A 23,521-nucleotide genomic window follows, 5' to 3' on the forward strand; every position below is an offset into this window, starting at 1 on the left:
GTTTTGCAGGCCTGGCTGTATGCTTCTGTTAAATATATTTATTTAGCCAGCTGATCATGTCCTTTCTTGCTTCCTCAATGTAAGGTTTATCTTGAGGATTAATATCTTCTCTCCTGCGATGTACAAAACCATGAGTTTGCCCAGGGTAAGTTTTAACTCTGTAATCAACTTTACAGTGTTGTTTCAGCTTCTGCTCCAGTAAGGTGACCTGTAACACAGAACATTCTTCTGTAAGTGATATTGATTTAACCTAGTGTATCTTGCCAGTTCTCATCTTGCATAATATTTGACTCATTGAAAGACACGATGTATCCTCACCCTGATGCCTTCTCTACTAATCTCACAATCAGGCCAACCTCTTTATACAGGTTCTTTTAACTAGAGGAGAAACTATCTTTGAAATAGGACTCTATAAAATTATACTGTGACACTGACAGATCAGCCAACCTGTGTATGTCCAATAACAACTTAGCAGGCAACATTACAATTGTAATCAAGACAATTTACTTATATGTGAACTTCAAAGAGCTGTACTAATCATTAACCCATTCATTTGTAGTTATAGAAATCAAGGGTAGATGCTAAGTGTATTTGTCTGTGTTTACTAATATCCTTTTAAAAGTTTAACAATGTAACCAAATTAGCTAATTTCCTTTCATGTCTTAATTGCCTGACATTATGCATGCAAATGGTTCAGTTAACCTTAAGGTCAAAGTTGCAAGATACTGCAGGAAACTAATAATATTATCTACATTGTCTTCAACTTAATCTGTGTTATAATGAGTGACCGGCTGTTGTCCTATAGTGGAACTAAATTACCTGTGTATACATAGAAAATGGAAAATTAATTTAAAAGCAAATGTCAACAAACCATCTGCATTGCCTATTCTTCCTCGGGGGAAGGCCCTGCTGTGACAATTTCTGTGAGGAGGTTTGTCAACCTGCTAGTGAGCTATAAAAGAGAAGCCTTGGGCCTGATCCTGCCATCTCAGGTCTGCTTAAACATTAAGCAGGGAAGGTCTAAGTCATAGGACCAAGATCTCCAGGTAATTACCTGGATTATCCTGGAATTCTCATGGAAAAACTCTAACAGACTCTACACCTGAACTGCCTATTAGACTATAACCCTTTGAATTGATTCCAGAGAGACTTTTATAATCTAGCAGTTTGTTCCATCACTGCTAAAATCCTGAACTATGAATAGTGAAAATCACTTGTATGTATATTATCCTTTAACCAATCAATAACTTTCTTTCTTTTTATATTATTAAACGTTTAGTTTTTAGTTACTAAAGAATTGGCATCAGCGTGACTATTGGGTAAGATCTGAGACTCATACTGACCTAGGGCTAAGTGTCTGGTCCTTTGGGATTGATGAACCTCAAATATAGTGAATCAGGTTTTCAGTAATCTCTCACTATATTAGACTTGTTTGCCTAGACAGGAGCCAAGAGGTGGAATGCTTAAAGGTTTCGTTGGTTTCTTGTTAACCAGTGTGGTGCTACAGAAGCTCTTTTGTTACTGGCTTAGTGAATCTAAATATAGAATAAACCACCATTTGGGGGGATTGTCTGCCCTATTTCTTGCACTCTGCCTTGAGTGTGGCATTCTCAGTGCGGCCCATGCAGGCACGCAGTCATATATACAAAACATACTGCCAAGTCTAATAGCCTCTGAGCGGTTAATGCAAAGATCACATATTGTTATTGCTACATATCCCACCTGTAACAAATGTTTAAAGTTAAAGCTGCAGAAGCATTTTCATTCATGAAAATTGCAGAACTACTAAGTGTGGTATGTAACTGTAATGAGGTGGAGTGGCCTTATTCCCGCACCGAGGGGATTAATTCACCCCGTTGGACACAGCTAGCCCCCGCTCCTTCCCCCTTGCAGGAAGTGCAAGGTCGGAACGGGAAGTATAAGGGCAGGGCCTGGCAGTTCAGTGGGGGTTAGATGAGGGAAGGAACAAGATGTCCTTTCCACAGAGCTCACAACCAGCTGCGGCAGGCAACGATGCTCGTAAGCCACCCTGGGGAAAAGGCAAGGAACCCAGAGCAGACACGCAGAGAGAGACATCCAGCATGCAGACAGGGAACCAGGCCCCAGAGACCATGGAGCAACTCAAGCAAACACCAGTGGGAAGCAGTCCAGGGAAAGGAGACACTGGGCCTGTTGTGTTGCCGGGAGATGAAACAGCGACCTCGCATTTCCCCACCAACAGGATCATCCATCACTTCAAGGACCCTGGGCTTGGACCCAGTGGAGCAGGGTGGGCCCAGGTCCTCCTACCCTGCTCCATACTTTGCGCTTGTTCAGTCGCTAACCCCTAGGCCAAGGGGCCTGAGCCATTGCCTGTTTATTGCTCAGCCCACACTCAAGAGGCCTGAACTATTGACTGTTTACTCCGCCCATGCCCAGAAGGCCTGAGCCCTTGGTTATTTATTGCCTTAGCTCTCAGCCAGGAGCCCAGAGCCACAGACTTCTTATTAGCCCAGCACCCATTCAGGAGCCAGAGCTAGCACATGCCCAGGGGCTCAGTCACGAACCAGGACGACTAATTGCCCCACTTGGCAGAAGCATCAAGTTCCCGCTGCCACCGAAGGGGGCGCCCCAGAGAAACCTTACAGTAACCTATCACTTAAATCAGCTCCTGTACTAGATGACTGGAAGATAACTAATGTGACACCAATTGTTTAAAAAAGGCTCATAGTCGATTCTGGCAATTACAGGCTGGTAAGCCTAACTTCAGTACCAGGCAAAGTGGTTGAAACTCTAGTAAAGAACAGAATTATCAGACACATAGATGAACACCATTTGCTGAGGAAAAGTCGACAAGGGATATCATACTTCACCAATCTATCAGAATTCTTTGACAAGGTCAACAAACATGTGGACAAGGGGGATTCAGTGGATACAGTGTACTTGGACTTTCAGAAAGCGTTTGACAAAGTCCCTCACCTGGCTCTTAAGCCAAGTAAGCAGTCATGTGATAAGAGGGAAGGTCCTCTCATGGATCAGTAACTAGTTAAAAGAGAGGAAACAAAGATTAGGAATAAATGGTCAGTTTTCAGAATTGAAAGAGATAAATACTGGTGTTCCCCAGGGATCTGTACTGGGACCAGTGCTGTTCAACATATTCATAAATGATCTGGAAAAAGGGGTAAACAGTGAGGTGGCAAAATTTACAGATGATACAAAATTACTCAAGATAGCAGTCAGCTTTGGACTTAACTAAGAGTTACAAGGGGGTCTCACAAAATTGGGTAACTGGGCCACAAAATGGCTGATGAAATTCAATGTTGATAAATCCAAAGTAATGCACATTGGAAAACATAATCCCAACTATACATACAAAATGATGGGCTCTAAATTAGCTGTTACCACTCAAGAAAGAGATATTGGAGTCATTTTGGATAGTTCCCCTGAACATTTTGGATGTTAGGAACCATTAGGAAAGGGATAGATAATATCATAATGCCATTATATAAATCAATGGTACGCCCACACCTTGAATACTGCAAGCCATTCTGGTCATCCCATCTCAAAAAAGATATATTAGAATTGGAAAAGGTACAGAGAAGGGCAACAAAAATGATTAAGGATATGGAACAACTTCTATATGAAGAAAGATTAAAAAGACTGGGACTTTTCAGCTTGGAAAAGAGACGCCTTAGGGAGGATATGATAGAGGCCTATAAAATCATGAATGGTGTGGAAAAAGTGAATAAGGACGTGGTATTTACTCCTTCATATAACACGAGAACCAAGGGTCACCCAATGAAATTAATAGGCAGCAGATTTAATACAACAAAAGGAAGGACTTCTTCATACAACACACAGTCAACCTATGGAACTCATTGCCAGGGGATGTTGTGAAGGCCAAAATTATAACGGGCTTCAAAAAAAGAATTAGATAAGTTCATGGAAGATACCATCAATGGCTATTAGCCAAGATGGTTAGGATGCAGCCCCATGCTCTGGGTGTCTCTAGCTTCTGACTTGCAGAAGCTCAGAATGGACGATAGGAGATGGATCACTGGATAATTGCCTGTTCTATTCATTCGCTCTGAAGCATCTGGCATTGGCTCCTATTGGAAGACAGGATACTGGGCTAGATGGACTATTGATCTGACCAAGTATGGCCACTGTTAGATCCTTATTCTAAAGGGTTCTCAACAGAAGTTTATAAAGACGGGCTGCAGTTTGGCACATCTGACAACTTGTGAGTGAACGATAATGAAAACTTTAGGCAAAAACATTGCAGCCAATTTTTAGTATGAAGCAAGTGCAGCTGAGATAGGGGAGAAATATTTGAGACTTTTTTTGAGTAGCTCAGCTGAAGGTGGTAGAAATGGGAAATTTGGCAGTGACTCAATCCCTAAGTCACCAATGCGAATGTCAGTAGTTCTATGAAAACCAGTTTTAATTTTGCTGAGTGAAGGCTTTTAGAAAATGTACTTTGTGCATGCACACTGGTTTGTATTATAGGATAAACTAAAACTCTATCAAATAACAGTATGAAGCTGGTGCATTTGCAATGACATTTGAAGACAAAACATTCTGTGCATGTGAGTAAGCCAGTAGAATATTTTCAAAGAAAGCTTTCTGAGTTCCAGACTGGCCAGCTTAAAATTAAAAAAACTTCAACTATTTCTCCAAAAGCACTCAAAGCTTCATATGCTGTTTCCCTTCTTGTAGCAAAAGCAAAGAAGCCATATACAACTGCACATGATCTGATTCTGCCTGCCACTGTAGCGCCTGTAGGAAATATGCTTGATAAAAAAGCAGCCAATACTCTTAAGAAAGTACCCTTATCAAATGACACTGTGTGTCACAGAATAGAAAACATGGCTGAGGATACTGTCTCTCAACTTGTAGAGAAACTTAAAATGGCAAAAGCATTTGCCCTTCAGCTTGATGAGTCCACGGATATTAGTGGAGAAGCTCAGTTGATTTCTTACGTTCGATACCCTGAAACCACTAATATCAACAAGCACATACCATGCTGCAAAAGTATAAAGGCAAACTCAAGTGGAGAGGACATTTTTAAACTGACTTTTTTTTTTTTTTTCCGGAACATGATTTGAGTTGGAATTTATGCAAATTCATCTGGGACCACTGCAATGACTGGGAGAGTGAACGGACATGTCACTGCCTCCCAGAAGGACAAGGCTCACAAGTGAAAAACAGGCTCAGGTATCGCACTGAAATGTAAGTACGATATTTATATTGCAATCAATTTATTTTACAATGATATGGTAAAAATAAGAAAGTAAGCAAATTTTCAGTCATAGTGTGCTGTGACACTTCTGTACTTGTATGTCTGATTTTGTAAGCAAGTTGTTTTTACGTGAGGTGGAACTTGGGGGTACACAAGACAAACCAGACTCCTGAAAGGGGTACAGTAGTCTGGAAAGGTTGAGAACCACTATTGGAATTGCACATGCCTGGAGAAGCAGAATGAGCAGAATTCCCTTTATAATGTATAGATGTGTATGGAAGCATGCAAGGCTCTGAAGGCATCATGCCTCCTTCCACATGATATATGAAGTTAATGTATGGAATGAGGCAAGGGCTCATTGCCTTATTAAGCACCCAAATAGTGCTGGACAGGCTACAGCTGTCTAGAAAATAGTTGCACGAGAGGTCATTTTCTTTTTCTTTTTTAAAAAGTCTTGCTATTTCCATACGAACAACCTTACATTCAAATAACCATGCTTTGAAAGTGAAGCACTCAAAAGCTAGGAAATGCCAGATTTAAGGTTGCCCATGCAACTGTAACTCTGCCCCCTTGTACATATGCATCATAATATAGTTTTTAATTACATGATCACATACTATTTTTTCCACAAGGCCTCAGTCTCTTTCAGCACATGGCTCTGATGGTGAATGAGGCTGGGGAATGCCATTTTCTGATTTGTTTTTGGTTTGGTTTCTTAGTCCTTCACTCAGCTTAGACAATGAAAACAAAGCTAGTCAATTTTTATTTTCTTCTCTCACTCTGGTTCTCATGCACTACCACCAGGTTGTTCTGTGTTTCAGCTTCCAAGACTGACGGGATGGGTTCAAGTCCAAAAAAGAAAATAATACTTATCAGAGGTTTCATTTAAAAAGCAACTTACTTGGTCAAGAGGAATGACATCATCTTTTTCACCAAAAATGAAAAATGTAGGCTTCAGTAAATTGTATCTGTCATCAGAGTCCCTGATTATTCCTAGGAAAAAAAAATCAAAAAAAGTGTTTAAAATGTAGTGATACAGCTTCCAAGATGAACTATATATTCAAACACAAAGTTTCTCTTTGCTTCAGCAATATTCATTTCTGTTTCATTATTCAAATGTTTCTGCACCAAACACTAGGTGTACATCAGCTTTAAAATCACACAATTTAGAACACAGCTAAAAAACCCTTTGAGACACTCAAGAGACTAAATACCCTTTGAACTAACTCCTTAAGCAAAAGACTGAATATCTGAATTAATAAGATTTGCAAATTATCCTGTGGGCTCCTTTGGACCAATGGGGAAAGAAAATTCTATTGGAAACAGCCAAAGAATTATAATCTGGGATTGTTAGCAAGGCTAACTCAGCTGACCTCAGCTTTTGGGATAGAGCATAAGGAGAAATGTAGGTCCATACCTGAAAGGAAATATCACAACTTCTTTCAACTCAAGATGAAAGAAAGCACTCCTGGCCACCTCAGTTGGAACTATTACACATATGTAAGTGAGTCTGATTGCATTCCCATGCATTCTGCACTTACCATAGACAGACACACCTGCCTTTAACTCAGGGTATTTCATCATCAGGTGATGTACGACAATTCCACCCCAGCAAAATCCGACAACACCGATCTTCTTTGCACTGCATTGCTGCTTTAGATACTTCAAGACAACATCAGCTTCCCTACAACATATAAACAAAAGTGAACCAAGGAATCCATAGTAGAAACACTTCCTGAAAATCGGAAAAGAAAATACAAAAGTACATAAAATTGTCCCCACCTTCTCCTACTGTGTTTTTAATTTATATATGCTTTTTTTTTTTTTAAGACAGATATCTGAGCCCAAGATTAGGGGGTGATAATCTAAAATGCGGGTTGACAACCAGAACTCAGTTTCCAAAAAGAGATGAGTATTTAATATAATTAGTTCATCCAGAAAGGGACAAATGAGAGGAAGACATGAATCACACACATTGGAAGGAAATACAAATGTGTGAAAACAGAATAATTTATTACACTACAGACCTCAGAGGCAGAAAAATTAAAACTGATCTGTGAAGATGGCTCAATTCTTATCTTGTATATAAGTATTGTGACAAAGTTCCTCCTCTACCTTGGTGGGTCCTGCGCTTATTGGCGGATTTGCTCGCTTCACAGATTCACCCTGTGGGTCAGGAAACAGTCCAGAGACCTTCCCCTCTGGTAGAAGCTATAGTCCAGGTCAATTCCTCCTGTGTTTGATCAGGAGTTGGGAGGTATGGGGGGAACCCGGGCCCGCCCTCTACTCCGGGTTCCAGCCCAGGGCCCTGTGGACTGCAGCTGTTTAGAGTGCCTCCTGGTACAGTTGCACGACACCTACAACTCCCTGGGCTACTTCCCCATGGCCTCCTCCCAACACCTTCTTTGTCCTCACCACCGGACCTTCCTCCTGATGTCTGATAATCCTTGTACTTCTCAGTCCTCCAGCAGTTCGCCTACTCACGCTCAGCTTCTTGCACACCTCTTGCTCCCAGTTCCTCACACACACTTCCTCTCCTCTGGCTCCCCCTGGCTTGACTGGAGTGAGCCCTTTTATAGCATCAGAGGGGCCTTAATTAGAGTCAGGTGCTTAACTGCCTCACCTGACTCTTAGCAGGTTAATTGGAGTCAGGTGGTCTATTAGCCTGGAGCAGCCCCTGCTCTGGTCACTCAGGGAACAGAAAACTACTTATCCAGTGGCCAGTATATCTCCCTTCTGCTACTCTGCTGTTCCCAACTGGTCTGGATCTACCACAGTATTAAAAAAAAGTGGTAGAGCAGTCTCTGGGGAATGCCATTAACTAAACAATAACTGTAATTTAGCTCTTACACAAAATGTCTGGTGTACTGCAGGAAGGGAAGTGTAACAAATCTGGAAAAGGTCTGCATATTGCTCTAACAGCTGGATTTCCAAAACATCAGGTACTCCACCAACACCAGGTAGCCCAGAGGGAGACATGACCACTGCAGAGGTATTAAAGGGAGCTGATATTGTGTGGGAGGGGGAAGATGTAACATATGAGACTACCCAAACAACTCTTTACTTCAGACACTATCCCTGCTCCCCTGCACCTGGGCATGTAAAATATGTATGAGACCAACACAAGACTCTACCACCAGCTCCTCAGCACTAAAACCTCCAGTGAAGGGCCAGACACTTTGTCTGTCCAACTGGGACCAACATTTAGAATATGTAAGGTACAGGGAGGAAATGCCAGGCAGAGCCTAACACAGGGGTCGGCAACCTTTCAGAAGTGGTGTGCTGAGTCTTCATTTATTCACTCTAATTTAAGGTTTCGCGTGCCAGTAATACATTTTAACGTTTTTAGAAGGTCTCTTTCTCTAAGTCTATAATATATAACTTTAAACTATTGTTGTATGTAAAGTAAAAAGTTTTTAAAATGTTTAGGAAGCTTCATTTAAAATTAAATTAAAATGCAGAGCCACCCGGTGGCCAGGACCCGGGCAGTGTGAGTGCCACTGAAAATCAGCTCGTGTGCCGCCTTTGGCACACATGCCATAGGTTGCCTACCCCTGGCCTAACACCTCCTCCCCTGAGCCATTGTCTTGTGCAGAGGAGGTCTGATGCTCTCCTGCAAGCGGGTAATGAGAGCAGTGAGCCAGGAGTATGCCAGATGTGGATCAATTGTGTCTTCCATAATCCCTGCACTGCTTAACAAAACCCTGACAACCCTCACCCCCTCTCAAAATCCCAAGAGAGAGATGTGCTTTTCAGTGTGCCCAGAAGGGTAACAAATCTTGGCTCTGAGGAAACAAGGGGGAAGTGAATTCTGAGGCCAAGGACCCTCATGGAAAGCACCCTGCCAACGGCTCCTTCTCATTTATACTCAGGAGACACCAACTGCAGCACCTTTGCTGATCACAGCTGTAGCAGTATGGCACGAGTGGGGAGGGCGAGGGGGTGGGGGAAGAGTCTCGCTGGCAACCAAGACCAAACCCATTTTAAGCTTGACATGTAGAAACTAACACCTTGAATTCCCTTGGAAGCTTATTAGAAGCTAGTGCAGTGCACTGGTGTAATTGAGCTTCCAACATGCAACTTAACAACTGCAGCATTCTGCACCAGCTTCAGCTTCCAAACGGTCCCAAGGTGTAGCCGTAAGTAGAGCATACGACAGCAATCTAATCCTGAGGTGACAAAGGCATGGATATTTGTGGCAATATCCCCTTCATCAGAGAGAAATGTCTTGCCAGGTGCAAATGGAATAAAACGCTCTTGGCTACTGCCAATACCTGGGCACCCAGGAGCAGCTCAGAATCTAACAATGCCAACATGCATCAGTTTTATAAATAGTGGTCACGCTCTCTCCACGAGAGGTACTGGTACAAGTCCTGCCAATTCTTCTGGCTGCTTCCACTGGCCACCAACATTCTCTCATCTTGTCTGGATTGAGTTGCAGCCAGCTAGCTGTCATTCAAGACCCTTTCTAGTCACCGAGTAATTTGTTCTATTGCTCCAACCATGTGATTGAGATGCAGCTCTAAGCATCAACACACTGAATAAATCAGACTCCATATCTCCTCCCACAGCCCCCATGTACACACTGTACAAGAGAAATGACAGTACAAACCCTGTGGTACCCTGTAGGAGAGAGCCTTTGGGGCAGAGGAACAATTCCCCAAAACTATCCTTTGGGATCTCTCAGAGGTACGCACAGAGCCATACAACAGCAGCTCCATCCACCTTGCCAGGGCCCATAAACAAGCCAACAAAATCTCATCATCAAAAGACTGTTAAAAAAATTGGCACAGACACTATCTTTGTCCATTGCTAGGAGGAGGTTATCAACTAATGCAACCAGTGCAGTTTCTACCCTTTACCCAGGTCCAGACTGACAGACGTCAAGGCCAACTTAGGAATCAAGAAACTGCCACAGCTGCCCCACCACAACCTTCTCAATTACCTTTCCACAAAAGTGGGAAGAGGGACACAGCTCTACAGCTCGGCAAAGTTGATATCAAGGGTAGTTTCTTGAGAGTGGCCTCACAGTAGCATCTTTCAGAGCTACTGAAGCTCTGTCCCTCACCCCACCTATCACAAGGATACCCTGAAAATCTTAACTGACAATGGACCAGTACTTTCCTATTGGCCTTACTCCGCCAAGGAGGAAAAGGGTCCGACTCATAGGTTTTAGCATGAAGCACCTCAGCATCTCCATTACCTCAGCGAGCGATACTAGCTGAAACCCAAGCAGAGAAGACTCAATGTCTGTCCCCTCAAGTTATTGTTCTTTCTTCCTTGCAATAAACAATTGAATCCAAATCCAAGCAATTTTGTCTGCAAAATAATATGAAAATTCTTGACAGTAAAAAAAGATTGTATTCTAACTGTACATACTAACTCTCTTAGGCAGTGAAGATTCATCCAGATGTCAACTACTTGGGACAGTTATGCTGTGCACAGCTTTTCAGAAACTATGGTGGAACCAAGGAAACCTTTCCACACCACTCTGGCATATAATCTTAAAATATTGATATGTTTTAATTGGTCAGTCTCAGAAAGAGACTTCTGCCTTTAGCTGTCTCCTCTCTCACTTCATCTCTCACAGGTCATTTATAAGCCCTGGTGACCTGTGAGGAGGACACAATGTTTAGCAGCTATTGCATCAACATCAAAAGACTATAATAAAGTCCTACCAATAAATGATAGAGTTCTCTGCTGGAAGAGCAACTTCAACCCCCCTAAGGCAGCTTGGTCCCCGCCACAGCCAAAGGTGGATCATTTAAACCGGCCCATCAAGCTGGTAGGCAAGGTGCACCCCAATCTCAGACCAAAGAAAAGAATAGTTGATCCACAACAAGGGATGGAGTATCCATCCCTCTGAAATCTTACTTGTCTGTTTTTCTGGCTTCTCGTGTTTTCTGCCATTCACCAAAGGTGGACCAGTCATCAGAAGGATTCCAAGGTTCTTTTCCCACAAAAAAGTCAGGGCAGATGGCTCTGTATGAAAAAATCAATAAGTTCACTTATCAAATCCTGAGATGTTTAGTGGTCTTTTAAACCAAGGAATGTTTCCATTAATCTGCGAGATGGTAGTGATTTCATTCCCCTCAATTTTGCCCTTTGTTACATATTATTAATAATTCTTCAAAGTATGAATAATTATTTTTAAAATATATACAAATAAATATGATTTTCTTAACAATATTCCTTTAATGATTACATCACATAAGCTCATTTGCCATGACAATGGGGATAGGGATACTCCCCTTTTCCAATCCTTTGTCTATCTTGAGTATTTAGACTGAAAACTCTTTAGGGAAGATGATGTTTCTTACTATGTGTTTTACAATGCCTCGCATAGTGGGACCCAGTCTGAGATGGGGTTTGAAGGTACTACAGTAATACAAACAATAAAATAGTTATTAACTGACCTCTTAAGGAATGATTGAATAAAATAAATGGCCAAACTCAAGTGCTGAAATCCTGAGGGTCCACATTTCAGATTTTGTGGGCAATATCATGCCATCAGTGCCTACAAAGACGTCCCCATTTAATTTAATGGGAATTTCTGTTTAAACAATGCTGCCACAAGATGGCCCTGAATTCTTAAGCTTAATATGAGATTTAAACATGAGCTATACGTAATGTCACTTAAATCAGACTATTATTTGGAGAATGAATTTATCACCCAGGACTGCACTACAAATACTGAATACTGAGCAAGCCAGTTGAGATAACACAGGGTATTTTCCTTAACGAGAGCCCTGAAATTTAGACTCAAGGGCTCTCCGTCCCAGCGATGCTCTGGGGGGAGGAGCGGAAGGGTGGAGAGCGCTTAAAATAAACTCTTGTGTTCCTGCCACTAGATGGTAATGTGCCAGTCCAACCAGTCACATCCTACACTGAATGCCCACCCTGCTCACATCTCTGTGTACTCAGCCAGTTACCTTACAGGAGAGGGAGCCAAAAGCTGCCTGCCTGCCAGCTCTCCACTCTCTCCCCACCTTGCGAGTGAAGTGCAAACATCAGACTATCAGAAATTAATGGGCAGTGGAGAGATACTGAGCTACAGACCCAAGGTGGACAAGCTTTGGAGCATACACAGAATTCAAACAGAGAATTCTTGTCCTGCTGTTTGACACATTCAACCACTAGATAAACCCCAACCAGCCTATAGGATAGGCACTAGTTTCAAAACCAGACATCAGTTTCTTGAGATTAACAATTGTCCTTCGCTGCCATTAATTTTAATTCCATTTTCCTCAATGGGCTGCAGCCACTGAAGGGGGCCAGCACTCAAAGTCAGAACATTACAAAATTAGGCAGAGGCCCACTTTTCTGGAGCAGAGTTCAAGTTCCAGCTCCACAGGTGTGGTTGTAATTACATAGTAACTGCCTGTTTACAGCACAGGGATTTGCTAGAAATTGGTACCCCACTGTTGGATTTAACGCCTATGAACCTCAGAAGCTTGGGACAATCTGTTTCTAGCTGGGAGCAGGGGAAAGAAGGATTGTATGCAATGCACTAGGTGTGCATATATTCCAATACATCTTTTTGGCAAAAATTAAAAGAAAAACCATCATGTAGTTCAGACTGAAAGATGTTTTGTTTTAAAGAGAATTTGCAAAACCTTATATGAACATGCATTTTTTGTTAACATTGTTTAATTAAATTTCAATGAAAACTGTTTAATTTTTTTAATCACCCACATTGTTGGACATTCAAACACAACAGCCTTTGTTGGCGCTTCTGTTAGTGCACTGCACCTTGACATTTCTCAGAACTCTGCTTGTGCAGCCACTATGTTCAGACAATTGCTGCAGCCTATGCAGAGGAGACTCACTGTATACTGCGTCTCTCAGGAGGAGTCCACTTTTTCTTCTTTTGTCTTCTTTGTTCTAAAATAAGTCATTCAGGCTGAAAGTATAAGGCTGCTCCTTGTGTATAGAAGACACCATAGACCAGGTCATAATTTGGGCCTAGTGAAAGTGAGAATGTCTCTTTAGGAAGAAAACAAGAAAAAATAATTGCTTACATGTATCCATTAGCTGCAAGCATATCAGCCATGTATCTGGTATTTGGGAGTTGCCATCCAAATATATCTTGAATCACAATCACAGCTTTTTCCGTGCTGGCAGATGGTTTGCAAACATACGCCTTGATGTGCTCAACTTGCACTTCATGCCCAAGGCCCCCATACTCAAACCTGTCCCCAATGTCACATGGGCAAGGTCTCGCTTCATTGGCCATCTGGAAATCTGATGTGAAGTTAAAAGGACAAAGATTCATATATCTCAAAGTACTGTAACCGACCTCACTACAGGGCATCACTGCAACTGCCGTAGTACACAGTGCCTTCTAGATGTCTGATAATAGGGTGTGCTGTGTAGCCCCAGCTCAGAGGCATATGGTATAGGCACTCCATGCACTAGGATCTACAGTACAGTTACTCCTTGCTGAAAGTAGTAGTTATGTTCCTGAAAAATGCGACTTTAAGCGAAACAATGTTAAGCAAATCCAATTTCCCCATAAGAATTAATGTAAATTGGGGGGGTTAGGTTCCAGGGAAATGTTTTTCACCAGACAAAAGACATTATATATATATATATATATATATGACACACACACAGTAGAAGTTTTAAACAAATTAATACTGTACACAGCGCTGATTGTGAAGCTTGGTTGAGGAGGTGAAGTCAGAGGGTGGAAGAAGGTGGGATATTTCCCAGAGAATGCCTTACTGCTAAATGATGAACTAGCTTTTGGCTGAGCCCTCAAGGGTTAACCCATTGTTGTTAATGTAGCCTCACACTCTACAAAGCATCATGAATGGAGGGAGGGGAGACAGCATGGCAGACAGAGACAGAAACACACACCCTGTTCAGAGAGAAAGATGCGCATTGCCCCTTTAAGTAGGCTGACCACACTCTAAGTACATTGCCTTGTTAAGTAGATCAGCAAGTTGAGACAGCAGCTGCTCCCAGGAAGCTCCCTCCATCCTGAGCCCTGTCATTGTCATCGTTGCCCCCCCCCCCCAATGGAGATGGGGTGCAGGAGCAGGCGGGAAGGGGACACCCTGATGTTAGCCCCCCTCTCTTTCCCCCCCTGCACAGCAAGCAGGAGGCTCCCGGGAGCAGCTCCAAGGCAGAGGGCGGGAGCAGCTCCAAGGCAGAGGGCGGGAGGGACAGCTGAACTGCAGGCAATTGATAGCTTGCTGGGCTTCTGCCGCACAGGGAACTTAGGGGAGCAGAGAGCTAATAGGGAGGCTGCCGGTCCACCCTGATTCCAAGCCCCCACCAGCTAGCTGCAACAGGCTGCTCCTCCTGCAAGCAGTGGACAAAGCAGGCAGCTGCCAAACGACGTTATAAGGGAGCATTGCACAACTTTAAACAAGCATGTTCTCTAACTGATCAGCAGCGTAACAACGAAACAACGTTAACCAGGATGACTTTAAGTGAGGAGTTACTGTACAGAGGCCACTCATCCAGTACTGAACTGGGCAGTCCTCTTTTTGAGAGGTTTGTCCCCTGTCCAGTACTGGGACAAAAACGAATGTGGTTTTGTCCAGTATTGGACAGGGATGCCACTCCGCACCCTCTGGCTCTTACAAATGCCCCCCATGTGGTATTCCGGAAATGTGAGAGTGGCCACCTTGCTCAACAGGCGGTAGCCCTCAGTAGGTCCTCATAAATGCTCATGGAGTCCAAGTGTAACAAGAGAGAACTATACTGGGGGCAAATAAATATCATGAGTGCACTCACTTTCACAGCTACAAAATTCAACCCACAGTTCCCAGCTCTGTGCCTGGGCAATCCACTGTAAGGGTAACTGTGTTTCATTGAGATCCCTCCATACCATGCTCTGGCCACCCATATGTGTAGCCATCTCACATCTCCTGCCTATAGGCTGAGGCCCCGTATCATCCTGCTTTTGTGAGCCCCTTGTCCAGCCTTCAGTCCCAGCTCTCATTCTGTCTGGCACTCACCCTTTCCTCCACACAGACAGCAGCCAGGCTGCTGCTTCTGCTCACGTGCCTGGTCCCGTCGAACCTCAGCGTGTTACTTCCTTTTCCTGTACTCAAGATATTACAGAGCCTTCTTCTGGTTAGATCCTTTCCCTCCAGCTCAGCCAGGGTGAGCACTAGGTACCCAGTAATGAGTAGAAATTAGGCTTGTGAAAAAGGAGTCTGATGACATAAGCTGTGTGTGAAGGTCCCTGCTGCACCAGCTTCTGTGTTTCCCTCCAACTCTCTCTAGTTAGCTCCTCTCAGGAGGGTCTCTCTTTCCCAAGCCCACATGGCTGGGAGGAAGCAGTAGGCCACAGGGGCCTTGGTGCCTTTGGAGAACATGGGGGAATCTCCCCTCACAATTCTGCCTTGGGCAATTTCTCTCTGAAGCTACCGAGGCAAATTTAAAGTGAACCGGGCTTTATATCAGGGAAATACGGAATTCAAGCACAAAGATGTGAATAGCCAAACACCCCCCTATCAGGGCTGGATTAACACAGGGGCTTTAGGGCAGGGGTCGGCAACCTTTCAGAAATGGTGTGCTGAATCTTCATTTATTCACTCTAATTTAAGGTTTCGCGTGCCAGTAATACATTTTTACGTTTTTAGAAGGTCTCTTTCTATAAGTCTATAATATATAACTAAACTATTGTTGTTTGTAAAGTAAATAAGGTTTTTAAAATGTTTAAGATGCTTCATTTAAAATTAAATTAAAATGCAGAGCTCTCCGGACCGGTGGCCAGGACCCAGGCAGTGTGAGTGCCACTGAAAATCAGCTCGCATGCTGCCTTTGGCACGCGTGCCATAGGTTGCCTACCCCTGCTTTAGGGGCTGCAGCCCAGGGCCCCAGGCTAAAGGGGGCCCCAGTGCAGCAGAGCTCAGGCAGGCTGCCTGATTGCCGTGGCCCCACGCCGCTCCTGGAAGCAGCCGGCTGCTGGCATGTCTCTGCAGCCCCTAGCGGAGGGGAGAGGTGGCCCTGCGTGCTGACCCCGCCCCCAGCACCGTCCCCACAGCTCCCATTGGCCAGGGACGCGCAGAGACATGCCAGCAGTTGGCCACTTCTGAGAGCAGCATGGGGCCACGGCATGCAGGCAGCTTGCCTGAGCCCTGCTGCACCACCGGCTGGGAGCCCTGCTGCACCACCTGCACCTCACACCGCCTCCTACACCCCAAACCCCTGCCCCAGGTCAGAATCCCTTCCTGCACCAAACTCCCTCCCAGAAAGAAACTAATATAACAGCTGTTCTAGGGTAAGAAGTAGGCTATTTTGAATTAACTCAACTATATTCTACATGTTTTAAGACTGAAATGTTACCACAGAATGGCTTTATGTTAATTAAAAGGCAAGTTTAATATAGCGTTAATAGCCTCAATGCCATAATTGTGATCGTTTTGTTTTAAATTAGGAAAAAGACTTGTGTACAGGGGCCCCACAAAATCTACTAGTCCCGGGCCCACAGGAGAGTTAATCTGGCCCTGTCCCCTATATATTTGTTTTCCCACAAACAATGGAAGAAGCCACCCCTCTTTATTACTTAATAGCCACTGAAAATCGTCTCCACCATCATACAGTATGGGGCAGACAGGGCCTTTGGGAATCCTGGGGGAAACTGCCTCAAGCTCAGCAGCTGTGGAAATGAACCTGAGCTGTGTTTCTGACTGGGTCAGTTGGAGAAGGTAGACCTCACCACTCAAATGAACACTACCCCTTTAAAAATAAAACTAAATGGTAAACAGATTTTGGTGAAATCTGATTTAGGCAGAGGGTGAATGCGTGGCCACGTTATATTAATCCCCACACCTCCTTTGTTCCACCCAACATGGAGTTGGGTTAGATAGAGTCCCAGCAATACTAGAATCTGGAATATCTCCTATCCCTGCTCCTTCACTTCATTCCCTCTGCACACCAGTGTTACCCACCATGCCTTCCTTCAGCCTACTTCCCCTGCGGCACTACTCCAAGCAAGTAGTCCCCTCCCCCGCAGCCAATCTCTCTTCACAGAACAGTGGCCTACAAGGGATACAGGCAAGAGCATGCAACTAACATCAGAGGGAGCAGCTTCCACCAATTAGGAAGAAACTACAATCCCCAAGACAATCTGAAGACAGACTCCAAGTTGCTAGATAGGAGGCACTTCAAGGGTTCTCTTGCCCATTTAGAATGCTGCTGCTGCTCTTTGAAGCACTGGAGGAACAAGTTTACTGGCTGCTAGCATCCATTTAATGCTGTTTCTTAATTGATGTGTATTTGAGTTGCACAGGGTGTATCTTCTGTTAACTACGTTTTTGTTTGGTGAACTTAATTTTAATGTGAATTTGTACAATTTGGTTCATTAAAATTTAACTAACAAAAAATAAATTATTCCCATGAGATAAATCCAGCCCTCTGAAGTTAATGCTGACTTATGGAGAATGGATTCCATTAAGTAGCCTGGTATACCACTACTTCTATTTGTTTCTATGGTAGAAAAAAATCTTATTTGGCAATGAATACCATGCATATAATACCCCCAGGATACAGTTCACACCTTGCTTTCTAGAACTGGCTGGTTTATCAAGTTCTAATAATGTCCCAAAGGCAACATCATTGTGCATTTGGGAAGCGCTTGTCTAGGACGGGGTGGGCAACCTGCAGCATGCGTGCCAAAGGCGGTACACGGGGTGATTTTTAGTGGCATACTGCTGCCAGCTGGGGTCCTGGCCGCTGGCCCTGCTCAGCGCTATGCCGGCCTGGATTACAGAACACCAGACCAGCAGCAGGATGAGCAGCTCAGCCCACTGCCGGTCTGGGGTTCCAGCCACCGGCCCCTTGCCAGCCAGGGTCCCGGCCACCGGCCCCCCTCAGCCCGCTGCCGGCCTGGATGGACAGAACTTGGGCCGGCAGCGGGCTGAGCGGGGCTGGCAGCCGGGACCCTGGCTGGCAGGGGCCAGTGGACGGAACTCCAGACCAGCAGCGGGCTGAGCTCCATCTGCCACCCGCACTGCTGGTCTGGCAAGCAAAACCTTTTTCTGGCACGCGAAACCTTAAATTAATGAAGACTTGGCACACCACTTCTCAAAGGTTGCCGACCCTGGTCTAACATGTTGGATCTTGCAAATAAAAACTTTTATGAGTGTGAAAAAATACAGTAGGATCATGCTGTGTCTGTATTTGTTAGCCACAATCAAGCCATTGATGCTCACTAACCGTGGTGTTTCGAAGAGGGTCCTGAATTCTACATTTTGTCACAGAACTGCTGACTAGATTACGACAATGCACTGTGCTTTGGTGTAAACTTAAGCACAATTCAGCAGTTTCATCTGTTGCAGAGCGCTGCCAGGATCCCTCTGGCCATATTATACCAATGCACTACTCTACCTATCTATTACAGCCAAAGGGTTAGTTGTTAAATTTAAAGCCCTGAATGGCTTATACTAACTACCTCAGAGATTCTCCTCCTGGCCAGTATATGATCTGTGGGTCCACCTTGTGGACATTTCCTGGAGTGAACAAACACATGACAGATGTTCGTCACATTGCTTAATGCACTACTAGTAGGCACTCAAATACTACAGTGATGAGGGTGGTCATAAGAACCTACATAGAACAGAACAGAACAGACAGCTTTATTGTCCGAGACCAACAGCAAGGAATTATCATTTGAAGGTCTCCTACATTATAGAATAAGCCCCATCAGATGCTCCATCAGAGCTCACGTTTAATGATTGTTAGAGCTCAAGGCTGTTACATGCAGGCCTTTAATGAAATACTGGCACTTTTATCTTTAATCAAAGTCCGATTCACCACAATGTTGATGTGGACATGGAGTAATGCTTCAGTGATTCAGGGCCTTGGACTCCTGTTTTTCATTGTTGCAACCAGGACAAAGTGACAACACATTAAACAAAATCTTATTCTTGCCTTCGGGCAAGTCCTGCTCCTGTCTGAATCAAAAATGGAGTATGGGGAAAGGAACGCAATTTGGGGAACATGTACATGGAGTTTGCACACTGCCTGCAAGCTCCCTGACTGTCCCCATGCACAAGGTTTTGGGGGTTAGAGGTGGGGCAGGAAGGAAAAGGACCAGTGGCTCAATCACTATGCAGATCCATCAGCCATTAGCACTTTCAGAGCTGGGACATGGGAGCAACTTCCCAAGGGCCACAGCAGCCATTACACAGTAGCTCTGTAGCTGCTTCACAATCTGCCTCCTCCCAAGTACCCCTGGGAATCCCCTGCACTAAACCTGGCCAATCAGACTCTGTGTGTGCAGGAGGATTTAGCCCTTACAGCACAAATAGGTTTCACTGATTCATAGATTACAAGGCCAGAAGGCCCAATGTGACCATCCCGTCTGACCTCCTGTATAACACAGGCCACAGAACTTCCCCCAAAATAATTCCTAGAGCATAGCTTTTAGAAAAACAACCAACCTTAATTGAAAAACTGCCAGTGAGCTCTGCTGCAAAACTAGTTTATGTAACCTTACTGGTCAGTGCCAGTTATGTGTCCGCCTCTGTATCTGATCCACAGAGGATAGGAGTTTGTTACAGCCCGCGATTACAAAACTTGGATCTTGAGTGCAAGCTGTAGAAACCCCTGCTTTTAGCTGTGGAGGTCCCCAGTGATGGTCAAGGTGGAGGCTGTCACAGTTACAGCCCTTCCCACCTCTGTCATTCTGCTGTGGGGATACAGACTGTAGGAAAGATACTATACACCTCTACCTCGATATAACGCGACACAATATAACATGAATTCGGATATAACGTGGTAAAGCAATGCTCCGGGGGGGCGGGGCTGCGCATCCGGTGGATCAAAGCAAGTTCAATATAACACGGTTTCACCTATAACGTGGTAAGATTTTTTGGCTCCCGAGGACAGCATTATATCGAGGTAGAGGTATATTTATATTTCCAAGATGTGTTTTAAAGTGATAATTTAACAAAACTTGCCAACAGGAAGACAGTCTAAACTTGGGATTGGTAACAGTATGGGGGGGGCTGGCTGTCTCCCTTCTTCTGTGGATTTTGTGCTTATTTGAAAACCTACAGAAACATTTTGCCAGTGACTTCCCCCCCTCCTACTTTCTTAGGAAACCCATTTTACTGGCATTATTAAAAAGCCGAAAGTAATCGGGGGCTGTTAAGAGACAGACACTGTTGTCCTAGAGCAGGGGTTGGCAACCTCTGCACACAACTCGCCAGGGTAAGCACCCTGGCGGCCCGGGCCAGTTTGTTTACCTGCCACGTCAGCGGTTCGCTGTCCCAGGCCAATGGGAGCGGTGGGAAGCGACACGGGCCGAGGGATGTGCTGGCTGCGGCTTCCCACCGCCCCCATTGGCCTGGAGCGGCAAACCACGGCCAGTGGGAGCCACGATTGGCTGAACCTGCCGACGCGGCAGGTAAACAAACTGGCCCGGCCCGCCAGGGTGCTTACCCTGGCAAGCAAGGTGCCAGAGGTTGCCGACCCCTGTCCTAGAGCAAACTCTGTTGTCCTAGAACCTGTCTGGATAGCAGGGCTGATGATCAGGCAAGGCACTGAGTGCCCCGTGGCCAAGTCACATAAGTGGGCACTGACACACTGGTCCCCTGCAGGCCAGAGCCGGTTGGCTGGAGGGAGGAGGGCACAACTTGGTGCCTGGGGTGGCACGGTGACCTGTACTATTCCCAAACCGCTTGGTTTTAGTGTGAACAAAAAGCAACAACACCCTCTTGGCAGCTGATTGTGTTTCCTGCCTGCCCCTGTGATCACAGCTGGGCTCCTTTCACACCCGCGCGTTTCCCCCGCAGCCTGCGCGTCACCGCAGCGTGGCGGCAGGCGGGCGGGATCGGGCCCGTGTCCCTGCTCACAGCCACAGCGACTTGGCTTGAACGTGGGGCTTTCCACTGCGAGGGGCCGTTCCCAAGCCCTGGCTGGCCTGAAGCTTCCCCCGCTCCAGTGCCGCAGGGGAGCGGCCGCTGCGTGGCTGGCCCCTACCCTGGCTCCGGCCCCGCGGGAGCCTCGCTGCTGCGCCCCGCCACCCACCTGGAGCTCAGGGCGCCGATCGCCCCTTCCACCGCCAAGCGCTGCCGGACTCCGCCTCGCGCAGCTAGCGGGGAGCGGCTCACACGCACAGCAGCGGCCGAGCGGGAGGAGGAGACTCGGTTGGCTCCGTAGCAAGGGCGCTGCGCTTTCTGCGTGCTCCTGTCCACCTCCTTCGCTCCGCAGCCCGACCCCGCCCCCAGCACCTCGGTCCCTCGGCTCAGCCCCCACTGCCCGGCGCCTGCGCTTGCCAGAGCTTATGATACAGGCGGCACCAAACCACAGAGGAAAAATAGGAGGGAGAGGGCAGGGGGACCCAAGCAGGGTGGGGCCAGCGGCTTCCCAGCATGGAACGATTTTGTACGTAAGAATGGCCAGATTGGCTAGACCAATGGTCCAGCTAGCCCGGTATCCCGTCTGACCGTGACTGCTCAGCTGCTTCAGAACAGGCAATCACCCAGTGAGCCACCCCGGGCAGCCAATCCCAGCCGCTGGCAGTCAGAGGTGAAGGACACCCTTGTGCCCTTAACTGAGTAGGGAGCAGCGTGTTTACAGCCCTGCACGGCCAAGGGAAAGGTACCATACTATCGCTGCTAGGCTCTGTCTTCGGAGCAGATGCTCATTCCTAATGGGGGCGAGCCCTGTCACCCTCAACCTGCTGCCTCAGTGATTATGGCTACCCCCAAATGATTTAACTGGGAGATAGCTTGTGAATAGCCGGTAGTCCTCCATTTTCAGCACCCAGGAGAAAGACCATGAGTCTGACTCCCACTGGTGTAAAACGAAGCAGTATTTCCAGCCTAGAAAACAGAAGTGAGAGCGGCAGGGAGCAGCAGTGCGTGGGCAATAAATGAGGCAAGGCAGAGGGAAATGTGACTGAGCTACTGCTGGGACTGCATGGGGGTAGGATTTTCTAAAGTGCCTAGGGAATTTAGGCACACCAGGCCCAGTGAAAGTAAATGGGACATACTCCTTTCACTCTTTGTGTGCGTTGAAAATTCCTGCCCTGGGGAACAAAGGGCTGTCAATGGGAATGCTGAAGGGAATGCTGCTGCATTAGGATGGAGCTGTAGTTCATATAAATCAAGGTTTCCCAAATATATCACACCGGTGCCCCTTTCCAGATCAAGAAAAGCTTCCTGACCCCTCTCTCCAATACCCCGTGCAGCAGAAATTTTCTAAACTTAGCCATGCTAGAAACAACTACTAATTGCCTGGGCAAAGCTAGGTCCCATTCAACTTGATGGCATTTCTCTGCTTGTCTATTTGTCTCGATGTAACACTATTTCCAAGTTTTTTTGATAAATGTGGTGTATGTACAGACATTCATCTACCCCCCATTGAGAGAAGAGTTCAGCTGCTGATCACTCTAGAAATCCTCCACTTCTACTCTGAATTTAAAGAGTCAAGTTAGCATTTCATTTTGTAAGAGCTGCTTTGCTTCAGTATGAAGGGGGAGCTACTTACAGGGCTAGATTAACCTTTTGGGGGCCCGGCCTCAAATATATTTGTGGGACCCCATGGGACACTACAGCAGGCATGCCGGAAGCTCTTCCCCCTGAGGTCCTGCCTCCACCCTATCGTCGTCGTCGTCCCCCCACAGACCCTGCCACTCACTACTCTCCCTCCTCCCCCTTCCTCATCACTTGATCCTCTCCATCTTCCTCCCAACCCCAGCGGTTTAAGCAAAGTGAATGAAGCCATTGTATGCTTTGCCTTTATATATCCATATACTTTCTTTCTGACGAACAAGAAAACTTAATCACATGGACCAACTATCCACTTCCAAGAAATGCAGGCATAAATATGCAGAAACTTTTCCCCATAAATGAGCTAGTTTGTTCCTTCATAACCCCATGCAATCTTTGACCACTCAATGCATAGTACTTTCTAAAGCCAGACCTTAATTACATTTATTACTAAATAATATCTTAATCTGATCAATAAGAGTAGTGTTTAATTTCTTTGGAATCCTAAAATCAAAGACTTCTGGACATGGTAACAAACTCTACATAATTATAAAACAAAACTATATATTGTATATATACCAGAGCTGGATTCGAGTTAAAAACCTTGAGATTTCAATATCTGCACAGAGGATAAAATGCACAACTTCCAGTAACAACAGTAGAAAAGTCTGAGGCTCTTCTCACTGTGCTGTAAAAGGTGGGTTGGGGGGGGTTTGGGTTTTTTTTTGGGTTTTTTTTTTTTTGCCTTCATCTATCACTATTCCTTAATTTCAGGGCAGGGGGAGCCCAGGGCTGGGCTGTGGGTCAGGAGTGAGGGGCACCAGTCGAGCTGTGTGGG

At 45.5% G+C, this 23,521-nt stretch overlaps 1 protein-coding gene across 1 annotated transcript; it reads right to left on the bottom strand.

The window, feature by feature from the left end:
* Positions 1 to 6: 6 nt before the first annotated feature.
* On the bottom strand, positions 7 to 21,309 carry LOC112111092 (carboxymethylenebutenolidase homolog). The gene is made up of 6 exons (XM_024206373.3): positions 21,218 to 21,309; positions 13,243 to 13,465; positions 11,096 to 11,203; positions 6,763 to 6,905; positions 6,123 to 6,214; positions 7 to 208 (listed from the first exon to the last, which is right to left on the bottom strand). The coding sequence occupies exons 2-6, from the start codon at positions 13,455 to 13,457 to the stop codon at positions 29 to 31; spliced, it is 738 nt and encodes a 245-aa protein (XP_024062141.1). The 5' UTR covers positions 13,458 to 13,465; positions 21,218 to 21,309; the 3' UTR covers positions 7 to 28.
* Between the last annotated feature and the right edge of the window lie 2,212 nt (positions 21,310 to 23,521).

This window comes from Terrapene carolina, unplaced genomic scaffold, assembly GCF_002925995.2.
Source record: "Terrapene carolina triunguis isolate 2854851 unplaced genomic scaffold, T_m_triunguis-2.0 Scaffold580, whole genome shotgun sequence".
NCBI lineage: Eukaryota > Metazoa > Chordata > Testudines > Emydidae > Terrapene > Terrapene triunguis.

Coding starts and splice junctions, on each gene's coding strand:
- LOC112111092 (XM_024206373.3), bottom strand. CDS start 13,457: ATGGCCAATGAAGCGAGACCTTGCCCATGTGACATTGGGGACAGGTTT. Junction 11,204..13,242: donor CTTGCAGCTAATGGATACAT/GTAAGCAATTAT, acceptor TTTTTCATACAG/AGCCATCTGCCCTGACTTTT. Junction 6,906..11,095: donor GAAGCCAGAAAAACAGACAA/GTAAGATTTCAG, acceptor TATATGTTGTAG/GGAAGCTGATGTTGTCTTGA.